The sequence below is a fragment of the Sebastes fasciatus genome, chromosome 14, assembly GCF_043250625.1.
Source record: "Sebastes fasciatus isolate fSebFas1 chromosome 14, fSebFas1.pri, whole genome shotgun sequence".
Lineage (NCBI taxonomy): Eukaryota > Metazoa > Chordata > Actinopteri > Perciformes > Sebastidae > Sebastes > Sebastes fasciatus.
In genome coordinates this window covers 28,817,935-28,831,929 of record NC_133808.1, presented here as the reverse complement: position 1 = coordinate 28,831,929, position 13,995 = coordinate 28,817,935, and the positions used below count along the sequence as shown (strand labels likewise).

The window sequence follows — 13,995 nt, the reverse complement described above, 5'->3', positions numbered from 1 at the left end:
AGTCTTTGACCTTTTGAAGTATCCTTTGAGTAAATGCTACTTGCCAGATATGTGGTGTGGTTATTTTGGATAAGACAGGGAGCAAGGGGAGTGGTGTTGAACGAATAGTCCCGGTTATGATTCGCATGGTTTTGTTGAGCTGGGTGTCCACATGGTGTGTATGGGGTGACCCCTGTGGCCACCAAACAGGGGCACAGTATTCTGCTGCGCAGTACACAAGGGCCAGTGCCGAGGTGCGCAGTGTGGGGGCTGCTGCCCCCATTTTGAGCCAGCTAGCTTACAGAGCAGGTTGTTTCTAGACTTCACCTTAGCTGCCGTTCCTTTCAGGTGCTCCTTGAAAGTGTTCCTTAAAGGACAGGGTCCTGTCAAGGGTCACTCCCTGGTAAGTTAGGTTGGGGGCGTCATTCAACTTAAATCCGCTGAGTTGGATATATTTAGCTCTGTAGCAGCTTTTGTATTGTTGAGGTGGAATACACTGGAGACTGTTTTAGCTTGGCTTGGGTTTAGGCACCAGGTTTTGCAGTACTGGTCCAGCTTTGCAAGATACTCCGTGAGCACCTGTTCCAATAAGTCAAAGTCTGGTGCTTGGTTTGCCAAACAGAGAGACAGTGAGAGAAATAGGGGGAGAGTTAGGGTTGCACGAAAAGTGATGAAGATGATGGTGTGATGTGCAGATTTAGTGAGGAGGGGCATCAGGGTCAAGCAGACACTGAGAGAAAGAGGATGGGAGGAGTTAAGAGAATGTGAGAGAGGTTAATCAGTTATATGACTCAGGTTTGTTCAGAAAGCTGCCAGAACTGCAGCTATCTGCAGATCTCTGAAGATGGAGGTTGAGGACGGAGCAGAGCTCTGCTTTCCACAACTCCTGAACACCTCCTGTAAGAAGCCCACCTCTCCTTGGCCCGAAGCTGTGATCCTTCAGACTTTGCTGTCCACCATCTCTCTGCTCACTGTAGCTCTCAACCTGCTTGTCATCATCTCAGTCTCACACTTCAGGCAAAGATTAAATTATCAGCAGAACCTACACTTTAAGTTTTATCTATATATTAACATTTACAAGAAGAACTGAGTTAGTTATGAATGATGTTGAAATTTGTCACACTAGATGTCTCCTCCCAACCACATTCCTTGATTTTTTGAACATTGACTGTAAAGTTTTAATTGCCTGACCTGTGCTTTTCGTACTGTGATAAGTCAAACTGCCTGCTCAGAAAAAGGCCTATTGGTATGGCAGATAAGGAAAATGTGAACAGCTACTGTAGATTAGAAGAAGAATGTCTTTGAGCTAGTACTGAACAGTGTTGCACATTGGAACATTAGACTTGTATTCTGCCTGGCTGACTGTTTTTGCATAACAAAGCTCAAATGTGAGATTGTGTTCAATTGTCCACACTTATCCATGTAGTAACTACAGATGTGGCAGATCAGGAAGCATTCAAAATCATATTTTTTTGGGGGGGAATACTTGTTTTGGTTGTTTTCTCAGTTAGATATGAGGACTTGTTGCGTTCATGATACTTTTCTCTTTCCCTCCAGGCAGCTCCACACTCCCACCAACATCCTCCTCCTCTCTCTGGCTGTCTCAGACTTTCTCGTGGGCCTCCTGGTGATGCCGGTAGAATTCCTCCTAAAAACATCCTGCTGGTTTCTTGGTGACATCATGTGTTCTTTGTCTAAGTATGTGTCCTTCATCATTACCTCTGCATCAGTAGGCGTCATGGTGCTCATATCAGTCGACCGTTATATTGCTATTTGTGACCCTCTGCATTACACCACCAGAATCACTGTGAATAGAGTGAAACTCTGTGTTTGTCTGTGTTGGCTCTGTGCTGTTTCCTACTGCAATCTCTTTGTAAAGTATGACCTGACTCAACCAGGCAGGTCTAAATCCTGCTACGGAGAGTGTGTGGTTGTCATTGACTTTATTGCAGGAGTGGTTGACCTTGTGTTCAACTTCCTTGTTCCAGTCACTGTCATCATCGTTCTGAATATGAGAGTATTTGCTGTGGCTGCGTCTCAGGCTCGTGCCATGCGCTCTCACATTGCAGCTGTCACACTCCGGCTTTCAGTGGCTCAAACAGAAAACAAATCTGAGTTGAAAGCAGCCAGGACTCTTGGTGTTCTTGTAGTTGTGTTTCTCATGTGTTTCTGCCCATTATATTGTGACCTGCTTATAGGTGAAAACTTGACCAATGCTCCATTCATATCACTTCTGGTCTTTCTGTTCCATTTTAACTCATGTCTAAACCCTGTGATCTATGCCTTCTTTTACTCCTGGTTTAGAAAAGCAGTTAAACTCATTGTCACTCTTCAGATACTGCAGCCTGGCTCCTGTGAGGCCAACGTACTGTAGAGAGGCTGTGGAGTGACTGAGATCAGACTTGCCCTATGGAATAATAAATTAATATAATCACGTTGTTCAGTGAGTGAATTATCAAATACAGAGAGTGAAAAACATGCTTTCCTGTCTTTAAGTCAAAATTGTGTATGAACAACAATTGAAAGGCCTGTGCCACACATTCAGCTTTTGCTTGTCTGTGTCATGTCATGGGTTTTATTGTATGACTGTTGTGTATATGTCCTCTCTGACGCTGATGCATTTTATGAAAGAGTCATAAGCACCATATACTGTTTCTAGGTAATCGCAGAGTTTAATGTAAGCTTTAAACTCACACGTGAAGTACACTTATGACAAGTCTTTTTTCTTTTTTTCTATTTGTTGTCAAATAAAGAAAAACATCAACTGTTTTGCATTCAGATAAAACTGTCAGTACAAAAAGATCATGCTCCCTTGCAGCTCAGGGACTCTATTGATTTTTGACAATAAGTAATAAAACTGGCCAAAAAAAACACCAAGAGACAATAATTCCCCCCATATATACACACTTTGTGCTTCAGAGGTTAACTGGACCTTCTACAAAAACTAAATATACATGTATACGCAGATAGGAGCTAGTCTAGTGATTAGAAAAAGTTAAATATAATTATCAATATTAATACAATTTATATTAATAAATTATTAATATATTTTAATAATAACAGGGCACCAAATTACATTGGTACATAAGCTCAAAAGACATTAAAATTGCTATCAAATGTAAATAATTATCAAAATAATTATTCATTATATTGAATAATATGATATAATGTATATTAAATCATCCTCGGGGCACCACTCTTTGAAACAAAGAGAAAATGATAGCACATTAATGCAGTCTCATAGATAAGTCTCATTAAGTATACTGAACTATCAATTTGGAACTTTGATTAATAATTCAATTAATAATTAAAGCTGCGAGCAGCGATGAACGGGCAGTCGCCCAACCTCACTGGTCAGGGTTGCTGGCGGGACGCCGATCGACGCGGCCGGGCACCGTGAAATCGAAACTCTGACGAGCGCCATGACGCCTGCCACAAGACTCTACGACAAAAGGTTCATGAGTTATGAAAAGGGGCGGGGCTAATGTGTTGGGGGCGGGCATAACCTTAACCAATGAAACAGGAACTCTCTGCTGAGTGATATGACACGTCCCCCAAGACTCTACGATAAATGGTTCATGAGTTATAAAAAAGGGTGCGTGGCTAATGTGTAGGAGGCGGGGTTAACAATACCAACTTAACAGGCACTCTCTACTGGGGGATATGACACCTCCCACAACAGTCTAGCACAAACGGTTCATGATTTATGAAAGGGGGCGGGGCTCATCTGTAGGGAGCGGGGCTAACCTTAACCAATGAAACATGAACTCTCTGCTGAGTGATACGACACCTCCCTCAAGAGTCTAGCACAAACGGTTCATGAGTGATAAAGGGGGCGGGGCTTATGTGTAGGGGGCGGGGCTAACCTTAACCAATGAAACAGGAACTCTCTGCTGAGTGATACGACACCTCCCTCAAGAGTCTAGCACAAACGGTTCATGAGTTATGAAAGGGGTTGGGGCTTATGTGTAGGGTGCGGGGCTAACCTTAACCAATGAAACAGGAACTCTCTCCTGAGTGATATGACACCTCCCACAAGACTGTACGACAAATGGGTCATGAGTCATGAAAGGGGGCGTGGCTAACGTCTTGGGACGGGGCTATAAGTATATTTTTGCATGTACATGTCATCAGGACTGGACCATCATCATACCTGAGAAATTTGGGGCTGATCGGACTATGTACAGTTGAGTTACAACAACTTCCTTTTTCATTGCAAAAGGCTCAAAATGGCCGCCACGCCACTGTCAGATCGTTCAGTGAAAACTCACCATTTTGATAACTTTTCATCCTCAAGGTCTTAAGATGGTTCTGACCAAATTTCTAGTCGATCTGATTAAATCTGTAGGAGGATTTCTTTTAAGTACACAACCTATAAATCGCCAAAAAAAGGGCGAAAATCGCATATTAAATTCAAGATGGCTGACTTCCTGTTGAGTTTTGGGCAAAACTCCCATAAGCTTTTTTGTTTGTCTTCACATGTTACATCTATCTGCCAAATTTCATACATGTAGGTGAAACCGTAGCGCGGGGCTCAACTTTTTCAACTCTCTAGGGCTAGCGAGCCATTTTGCAACAGCCAAGCCTGAGACCCTTAAAATATCAAATTTTTCACCGGGTCTGATAAGTGTGCCAAGTTTAACAACTTTTGGGGCATGCTAGGGTCGTCAAAAAGGCGATTCATCCGAGAAAAAAAGGATAATAATAATTCCTTCAGTTTCAATAGGGCCTTCGCTGGCCCGACGTTGTCGGTGCCCGGGCCCTAACTATAACCAAAATAGATAGTAAAGGTTGAAGGATATTGGAGTTTTTGACACAGCAGCGGTTGGCATTATTCACTCTTGTACAACATTAAACAGACCAGCAGGTATAATCCACAATCATTCATTTACAAGATAATAAAGGTTTAAAACACAATATTAATCGAACGAAATAACTAAACAAACCAAACACTGTGTGTGTGTGTGTGTGTGTGTGTGTGTGTGTGTGTGTGTGTGTGTGTGTGTGTGTGTGTGTGTGTGAGTGAGAGAGAGAAACAAAGACAAGAAGGCTACTTGTCTCAAAATGTCTGCAGGTGCCTACAGACAATATGGCGAGCGCTGTAAAACTACAAAGATGGCTGGATCAAAGATGGCCGCCAACATGTTACCACATGGCCTATTTGTTCTTCGGAGCACATGTGCTCAGGAATGACAAAGGGGGGTGTGATGTGGGGGTTGAGATTATCTGAATGCGTATGTTTATGTTTAAAACTAATTCACAGTTTCTGTATGTGATCTTAATGTGTGTGAGATAATGCAGTGGGTTAGAAAAGATGGTTAGTTTGCATGCGAGACTTTGTCTATGTGAAGCATAAACTCAACACATCAGATGTGGCAAAGCCAGCTACCCAAATATCTTAACTACAAATACTATCAAAACAATCAAACTCAATGAATAAAATTAAACATATCAATACAGGTACATTCCAGAAATCAAAGTTGAACAGTCTTGCTCAGTCGGTGCAATTGATAATGCTAAAGTAAGCCCAGTACGTTACCAATCCATGGAGGAAAAGGTTGCAATTCCAGGTTCAGTACGTGAAGAGTTGGGATGAGAACGTATTGGGTGTAGACACATGTCTGTTCCTCCCTCATCTATCTGCATACAGGAGACATGAGGAATTAAAGATAGTGACACGATGTCTGCTGCTGCATTTACAGGCAAGACGGCGGTGATGCTTTCATGGACCTCATCACCTGCTTGGCTCTTTCCATGTCGGCGTCATATGGAACAGCCCTCCATTTTTGGAAGGTCTGGCAGCAGAGAGGGCCGAGACAGGATGTCACAGCTTTTTAGCTGCCATCCAATGACTGGTTTCTCATCCACCCGAACAGTTTTACGAGGAGTGGCGACGAGACTACGCCACTGCACAATCACGGAATGGATGGACAGGACACCCAGACTGGGTTATTTTCTCCAGTTCTACAGCTTTCCTCCAGTGTTCATGGGTGTGAAAGAGGTAAGTCTATACTCCCAGGATGATGGGAGTTTTCAGACCTATTTTGGATCTCTGCGTCCTAAACGTGCATTACCATGAAGTCGTTACTGGAACGGGTTCAACCAGGCGATTGTTTCAATGCCATCGACGTTAAGAATGTATATTTTCAGGTCGAGGTGGCTTTGAAACACAGGCCTTCCAGGGATAGCATACAAGTATAACTGAGGTCACTCGCTGAAAGGGGTGTAAGATAGCAGACAGCGGTATGTCTTCCATACTGTTCGGTCCACACGTATTCGGGTAGGCACGTCCTGATTGGTCTGTTACATTTATGCAAATTTTCAGTGGCCGAATGCGTGCTTGTAATTGGAAGAGAGCATTTCCCACAGAGTCCAGTAGAGGACTCCATTTGTGCTTATGGAACTAGGGTTACAATATCGTAACCATCATTTTTCCATGCCGTTCTGTTGATTGTCTAAACACAGCTTAAATTACTTAAAAAAGGGCAAAGGGTAGGACAAGGGAAAGGAAACATGGCTAGAGAATAAAGAAGGGGAGATATGAGAAAGAGACACTGAGAGAGAAATGGGTGGAGAGTTAGAGTTGCACAAAAAATGATGAAGATGATGGTGTGATGTGCAGATTTAGTGAGGAGGGGCATCAGAGTCAAACAGACACTGAGAGAAAGAGGATGGGAGGAGACACTGAGAGAAAGAGGATGGGAGGAGACACTGAGAGAAAGAGGATGGGAGGAGTTAAGAGAATGTGAGAGAGGTTAATCAGTTATATGACTCAGGTTGGTTCAGAAAGCTGCCAGAGCTGCAGCTATCTGCAGATCTCTGAAGATGGAGGTTGAGGACGGAGCAGAGCTCTGCTTTCCACAACTCCTGAACACCTCCTGTAAGAAGCCCACCGCTCCTTGGACCGAAGCTGTGATCCTTCAGACTTTGCTGTCCACCATCTCTCTGCTCACTGTAGCTCTCAACCTGCTTGTCATCATCTCAGTCTCACACTTCAGGCAAAGATTAAATTATCAGCAGAACCTACACTTTAAGTTTTATCTATATATTAACATTTACAAGAAGAACTGAGTTAGTTATGAATGATGTTGAAATTTGTCACACTAGATGTCTCCTCCCAACCACATTCCTTGATTTTTTTGAACATTGACTGTAAAGTTTTAATTGCCTGACCTGTGCTTTTCGTACTGTGACAAGTCAAACTGCCTGCTCAGAAAAAGGCCTACTGGTATGGCAGATAAGGAAAATGTGAACAGCTACTGTAGATTAGAAGAAGAATGTCTTTGAGCTAGTACTGAACAGTGTTGCACCTTGGAACATTAGACTTGTATTCTGCCTTGCTGACTGTTTTTGCACAACAAAGCTCAAATGTGAGACTGTGGTCAATTGTCCACACTTATCCATGTAGTAACTACAGATGTGGCAGATCAGGAAGCATTCAAAATCATATTTTTTGGGGGGGAATACTTTTTTGGGTTGTTTTGTCAGTTAGATATGAGGACTTGTTGCGTTCATGATACTTTTCTCTTTCCCTCCAGGCAGCTCCACACTCCCACCAACATCCTCCTCCTCTCTCTGGCTGTCTCAGACTTTCTCGTGGGCCTCCTGGTGATGCCGGTAGAAATCCTCCGAAAAACATCCTGCTGGTTTCTTGGTGACATCATGTGTTCTTTGTCTAAGTATGTGTCCTTCATCATTAACTCTGCATCAGTAGGCGTCATGGTGCTCATATCAGTCGACCGTTATATTGCTATTTGTGACCCTCTGCATTACACCACCAGAATCACTGTGAATAGAGTGAAACTCTGTGTTTGTCTGTGTTGGCTCTGTTCTGTTTCCTACTGCAATCTCTTTGTAAAGTATGGCCTGACTCAACCAGGCAGGTCTAAATCCTGCTACGGAGAGTGTGTGGTTGTCATTGACTTTATTGCAGGATTTGTTGACCTTGTGTTCAACTTCCTTGTTCCAGTCACTGTCATCATCGTTCTGAATATGAGAGTATTTGCTGTGGCTGCGTCTCAGGCTCGTGCCATGCGCTCTCACATTGTAGCTGTCACACTCCGGCTTTCAGTGGCTCAAACAGCAAACAAATCTGAGTTGAAAGCAGCCAGGACTCTTGGTGTTCTTGTAGTTGTGTTTTTCATGTGTTTCTGCCCATTATACTGTGACCTGCTTATAGGTGAAAACTTGACCAATGCTTCATACACATCACTTCTGGTCTTTCTGTTCTATGTTAACTCATGTCTAAACCCTGTGATCTATGCCTTCTTTTACTCCTGGTTTAGAAAAGCAGTTAAACTCATTGTCACTCTTCAGATACTGCAGCCTGGCTCCTGTGAGGCCAACGTACTGTAGAGAGGCTGTGGAGTGACTGAGATCAGACTTGCCCTATGGAATAAGAAATGAATATGTTCATGTTGTTCAGTGAGTGAATTATCAAATACAGAGAGTGAAAAAAATGCTTTCCTGTCTTTAAGTCGAAAAAAGTTAACAACAGATTCCTCTGAAATACTTGATTATCAGATTCAACACCCTTTTATCATTGCTATTTAATTTCCAGAGAAACATATAGTGTAAAGGGTTGAACATAGGAAGTTAAAGTTTCACAAATATGGTTAAATGATATGTGAATGAAATGATGTTATTGGCAATTAAGATTATTTTTTAGTAGATTTGAGGTAATTCATAAAATTTCCCATAGCATGGTAATTTATTTTAAACTGACAAAGTATGATAATAAACTTAGACCTTCATAATGTAACTTCTTGTCTTCTCATTGATGTTTCACAATAAGTAATATGAACAAAAACAATAACAGAACTATAAACGTTCACTGGTACTGGCAGACTTGAACCCAAAAGCATGACAATGAGACAGTCAAGAGTTACACGGAAAGTTGAGTTTACTTGGGAACGTCAAAACCAGGCGATCTGTCACTAACAAATCCAAAAAGGAGGTATGCAGAATATCAAAGGTCTTATTTTTCAGTGTACAGCTGCAGTATCTGCATGCTTAAACCATCATGGAATGCTCTGCTGACTTGCCAGAAGATGGAGCTGTTGACTTAATTTTGTCCAGGATAGAAATGAAGTAAAGCAGTTGAGATGACAAGGTGTACAAAATCATGGATGAGTTAGTGGAACACTTTTACCCACATCTCAATAATTACAAATTAGATTTATTTTCACACATTTCAGGTAGAGAAGATCTGTTCACTTTTACATTAAAGTACAGATGGATGCCTTTTAGCTGCTGATTTACACATTTTTCAACAACCCTTTCTGCCACTAGAGGTATCTGTTTTGCCTCTCTGCACAGTGCACATACCACACTTAAATAAATCCACTCATTTGTTTAGTTGAAGGCCTGTTTTCTCTGTCAGTTCTAGGACAGGGTGTCTCCTGTCTGAGTGTGTCATCTGGACTTTGAAAGCACACACACACGCCCACTCTGCCGTACATTTACCGCAAGTTTGAACAAGCTGGAAGAGGGCAGGATGTCATTGTTTGCTAACTGACAGAATTCAGTGTGTATACACGATAAATTATATAATATAATTCTGGCATGATAAATATAGAGGTGGACACAATGAGATCAGGGTTCTTGATAGATTTGCTTTTTTTTTGACAGGGACTACAACATTAAATAAGTAAACACTTTGCAAGTATGGTTTTTCTTTCCACATTCTTTTTTATTTAATCACTGCTTTTTTATCAAATACAAATATATACATTTTTGAAATATGCAATAGAAACTCTAAGTGGAGCGAACTTCCAGGTTGATCTACAAAAAGGTGCAATTGCAGGACTTTTGTTTCAGGAAAAAAATCTTGCACCAAAAAACGGTTTTGGAGAATATTGTATCCTTCCTAAAAACATTATGGCTTAACTTTTCGCCATATTTTAATGAAATATGTGGGCAGGTTTTTAAGATACCCTCTTAACAAACAAACACATGGGACAAAAACATAACTGACTTGATGAGGTAGTCAACAACATGACATAAAACAACTAAATACATTTTTCAAAGCAATCATCTCACTTAGCGCTAGTGCTGATGAGCTGTTGTCGTCATTGCTGATGTACTTCCATCGAACAATGTTCAAACACTCCTACAGCGAATACAACACACTGTACACACACTCCTCTCTGGCCTGTGTTGTTGTGTGTATCTCGACATGTCTGGAGCTGCTGCTGCACATTCCTCCGTCTGCCTGCATGACGCCTGCAGCCAACCGGAGCATCCGGCTGTTTAACGGGCAGGAGGCTCAGCAGGCAGAGCAGAGCTGCTGCTGAACATCAGAGTGAAGCCACTTTTCTCCCTCTAGGATTGATAAAGCTGTAGGATACTGACATGGTATTGCTAGTTGTATAAAGAACAAAATGTTAACAAAAAGTTCCCAAAGGTCTGTTGTAAAATATACCTGTCCCCTTAGGCTAAATCACAAGTAGGGGCTACACTACACAGTGTTCTTTAACAGCAGTAGATTTTTTAATACAGGTTTCTTTCTTTCGTGTTATTAACTTCTGAAACGTTTCCACACAAAATGTACACTGATCAGCCATAACATTACGACCACCTGCCTAATATTGAGTAGGCCCCCCTTTGTTGCCAAAACAGCCCTGACCTGTTTGTCCAGCACATCCCACAGATGCTCGATTGGATTGAGATCTGCCATCCACATGATGTAAAAGAAAATGTGATTCATCAGACCGGGCCACCTTCTTCCTTTGCTCCGTGGTCCAGTTCTGATGGTCACGTGCCCTTTGTAGGCGCTTTAGGGCGGTGGACACGGGTCAGCACGGGCACCCTGACCGGTCTGCGGCTACGCAGCCCCATTCGCAACAAAAAACTGCGATGCAATGTCTGTTCTGACACCTTTCTATCGGAACCACCATTAACTTTTTCAGCAATTTGAGCTCCAGTAGCTCTTCTATTGGATTGAACAAAACAGGCCAGCCGTCGCTCACCACTGCTTTGGAAAATGTAAAGCAACAGAAAGAACACTCGGTTTAAAACATGCAATTTTGGTCCTGTGAAAATAACTTTTGCTTTCTGATAAAAGACCATAGTTACATTTTCTTTGTAAGAAAAACTACTTTTAAAGAAAACGCGGTTTTGTTCCGTTGAATATAATAATTCATGTTAGATTCCTTAAATGCGGACTTTGACATTCTCCATCCACTCTTACTGATGATCTTGAAAAATCAATCATTATCTGTTGTCAGCTCAGAAACATGAGCAGGTCGATGTGAGACCAACAGACGGCACAAGACTGCAGAGACTCATGGGTAATCTATGTCATCACTACGTGCTGCCCTCTGGAGCCAAGGCTTCCACTGTTCAATTACCACAGAGACCACAGGATTACAAAGCCGTTCGTCATGCATTCCTTACAGGTGTATGTCACACTGACTCGGTGTATAAGGTCACGGTCTGTCAGCTAAAATAAAGAAGGCATTTGACGTGGCTCAGTCACTGTGGGCAACCTAAGTCACTGAGGCACAGGAAGTTGGCATTAAACCTTCAAGTTGCAATGTGGAATGAAAAAATTGTGGGCTGTATTAATTAACAACCTGATAGATTCATTCATCTCTGACATATTATGCCAAGTAAAACTATACAGCTAGCAGACAAAAAGCAACACCATTAATCATTAATTAAGACATGTTTGTGTCCACCCAGTAGTTCAATATTCACTCTCCTTTAAGCTCAGTTTTGGTCTCCAACTCTACTAAAAAATAAAATAAAACTAATCGTTTTATGTAGGGCAACCGCCGGGTCTGAGAAGTGAAGCTGATGCTGAAGAGCCTTAAATTTGTATTTTTTTAATAGCCAGCAGGGGGCGACTCCTCTGGTTGCAAAAAGCAGTCTGATTGTATAAAAGTCTATGAGAAAAATGAACCTACTACTCACTTGATTTATTACCTCGATAAACTTTGATGGAAACATATTTTGTCGTGGATAACGTTTGTTTTTGACGCATCACAAATGTGTGGATGTGTCCTAGAACAGGCGCCTTGTGTGAGTGAAGGCAAGCAGGCAGAGGAGCAGAGACTCCGACCCTGGAGACCAAAGCTACGGTCTCCCCCGCGTCCTCCGACCGTGGCCAACACTGTTTTGTAAGACGGGCTTCACTATATATATATATATATATATAACTTTGCGGTTTTGGTGCTTCTGTGTAGTTTGTGTTGGAGTCTGAGTCTGAACAGCGTAGCCACACGTGAGCGCGCATGGGACACCGACCCGCAATGATTTATACGTGTAAGAAGTTACAAACAGTCCCTTTAATTTAGATCTCTTAGCTTAAATAATATAACAAACATTAATTTTAAGCCAAACCTGATGGTTTTTTTTACTGAACCTAACAAAGTACTTTTAACTGCATATTTTGTTTTGTCTTGTTTCAATTTACAACGTTAACCATGTGGTTAAAACTGTTTAAAACTGAAACCGTAAATGAGAAAAATACGTCTTCCTTGAAACCTAATTGTGAATCAGTTTAGTTTTATGGGAACGTAAAAACATAAAGAAATATCATACATCACAGCAGCAAGTGTGACAATCCCTTTTTAACACGATTTTAATAAGCTGGCCTTCTGTTTTTTTGTGTACATTGGTTAATAAACTGTTAACATAACACAATAATAGAATAACCAACCAAATAATGAATAGAATTGATGTCCAAAACAACAAACAAAAAAGCTGACACACAGGAAATCCAAATGATTAATGAAAATAGTCATTTCTGCCTCGACGCCTCCGACCATATAACCTTAGTCATTACCGTGTTTTCTGTACTTAAGCTACGTTGTTTCTGTACACATTTTACTTAGTTTACTCACTTATTTTAAGCCCAACCATGATGTTTTTCCTAAACCAAACTAAGTGGTTTTGTTGCCTAAGCATAACTGCAGACGTTACCATAGTTTTGTTGTGTGGCGTACAAATGACACACGAAAAGCCTAAAATGCGCCCTTATGACACACAGAATGTTTTTGTAATGTTGTGCAATTTATACGCCTTTCCGTGAGACCGGGTTGTTGGAGTATGTAGGGGCTTTTAAAAGGTCAAGGTGAGAGGTGATGTAATGGGACTTAAGGCCTTTGCACACCAAGTCCATATTTTTCGCATGCGTTTTTTTTTTTTAATTGCTTTTAATAATTCTATATGTTGCGAAAATTTGCAATATGAGACAAAACTGACTTAATTACATGAGTGCAATGGATAGCACTAGTCCCAAACGGGGCTAATGAATGAATGACGTTAGCAAGGAGCTATCGTTTAACTGCATGGAGCACAATCACTACTGTTGCATCTTTCCTACAGCCTTTGTTTTGCGATCATCCCCAATTCCAAGCTGTTCTGCGATCACCTGCCACAATCTACCTTTAAATTCTGAATCTCTGTATTCTTTGTTTGGTCTTTAGTTTACTTTGTTTGTCGTAAAGTGAATCAGCTTATTAGATGCCATTTTGGATGAAGACGTTTGCTTTTATGGTGGCCCTGAGTGGCCAAACAACTCTGATGGATGGAAAAAAAAGCGCCGAAAAATCAAACCTGTTGCGAAAACTTAAATGACGGACGAAAGTTTCGGAGTCGGTGTGTGAACGTGATTGACACGACGACACGTGAGGTCGTATTTATTTTTAAACATGTGACAATTTCAGACATAACATATGGATTTGGTAGGACCCAAAGCCCTTTACTTCTGGGCCAAAAGAAATATGTGAGCAGGTTATAATTTTGAGAGTATTATCCAAGGATTTAATCGCATCACTCAGGACTTCCTGGAGTCTGTTGCCTGGCATGGTGACATCAAGCCTCCAGGAAGTCACGGACCAAGAAATAGTTCCAGCACTTAAACTCCCCCTTAAAATCAGCCCTGTGATAGTCTGGCGACCTGTCCAGGGTGTACCCCGCCTTCGCCCCAATGTCAGCTGGGATCGGGACATATTCCACGACAAAATAGGTTTCCCTCGAAACGTAATTCACAATGCAGTTTCGTTTTAT

At 41.6% G+C, this 13,995-nt stretch overlaps 2 protein-coding genes across 2 annotated transcripts; both read left to right on the top strand.

The window, feature by feature from the left end:
- Nucleotides 1-823: 823 nt before the first annotated feature.
- Nucleotides 824-2,353, top strand: LOC141782253 (trace amine-associated receptor 7e-like). Its single transcript, XM_074658372.1, has 2 exons — nt 824-996; nt 1,537-2,353. Exons 1-2 carry the CDS (start codon nt 824-826, stop codon nt 2,351-2,353), a joined length of 990 nt encoding a protein of 329 aa, XP_074514473.1.
- Nucleotides 2,354-6,804: 4,451 nt separating this feature from the next.
- Nucleotides 6,805-8,334, top strand: LOC141782323 (trace amine-associated receptor 7e-like). The gene is made up of 2 exons (XM_074658505.1): nt 6,805-6,977; nt 7,518-8,334. The coding sequence occupies exons 1-2, from the start codon at nt 6,805-6,807 to the stop codon at nt 8,332-8,334; spliced, it is 990 nt and encodes a 329-aa protein (XP_074514606.1).
- The last annotated feature ends 5,661 nt before the right edge of the window (nt 8,335-13,995 follow it).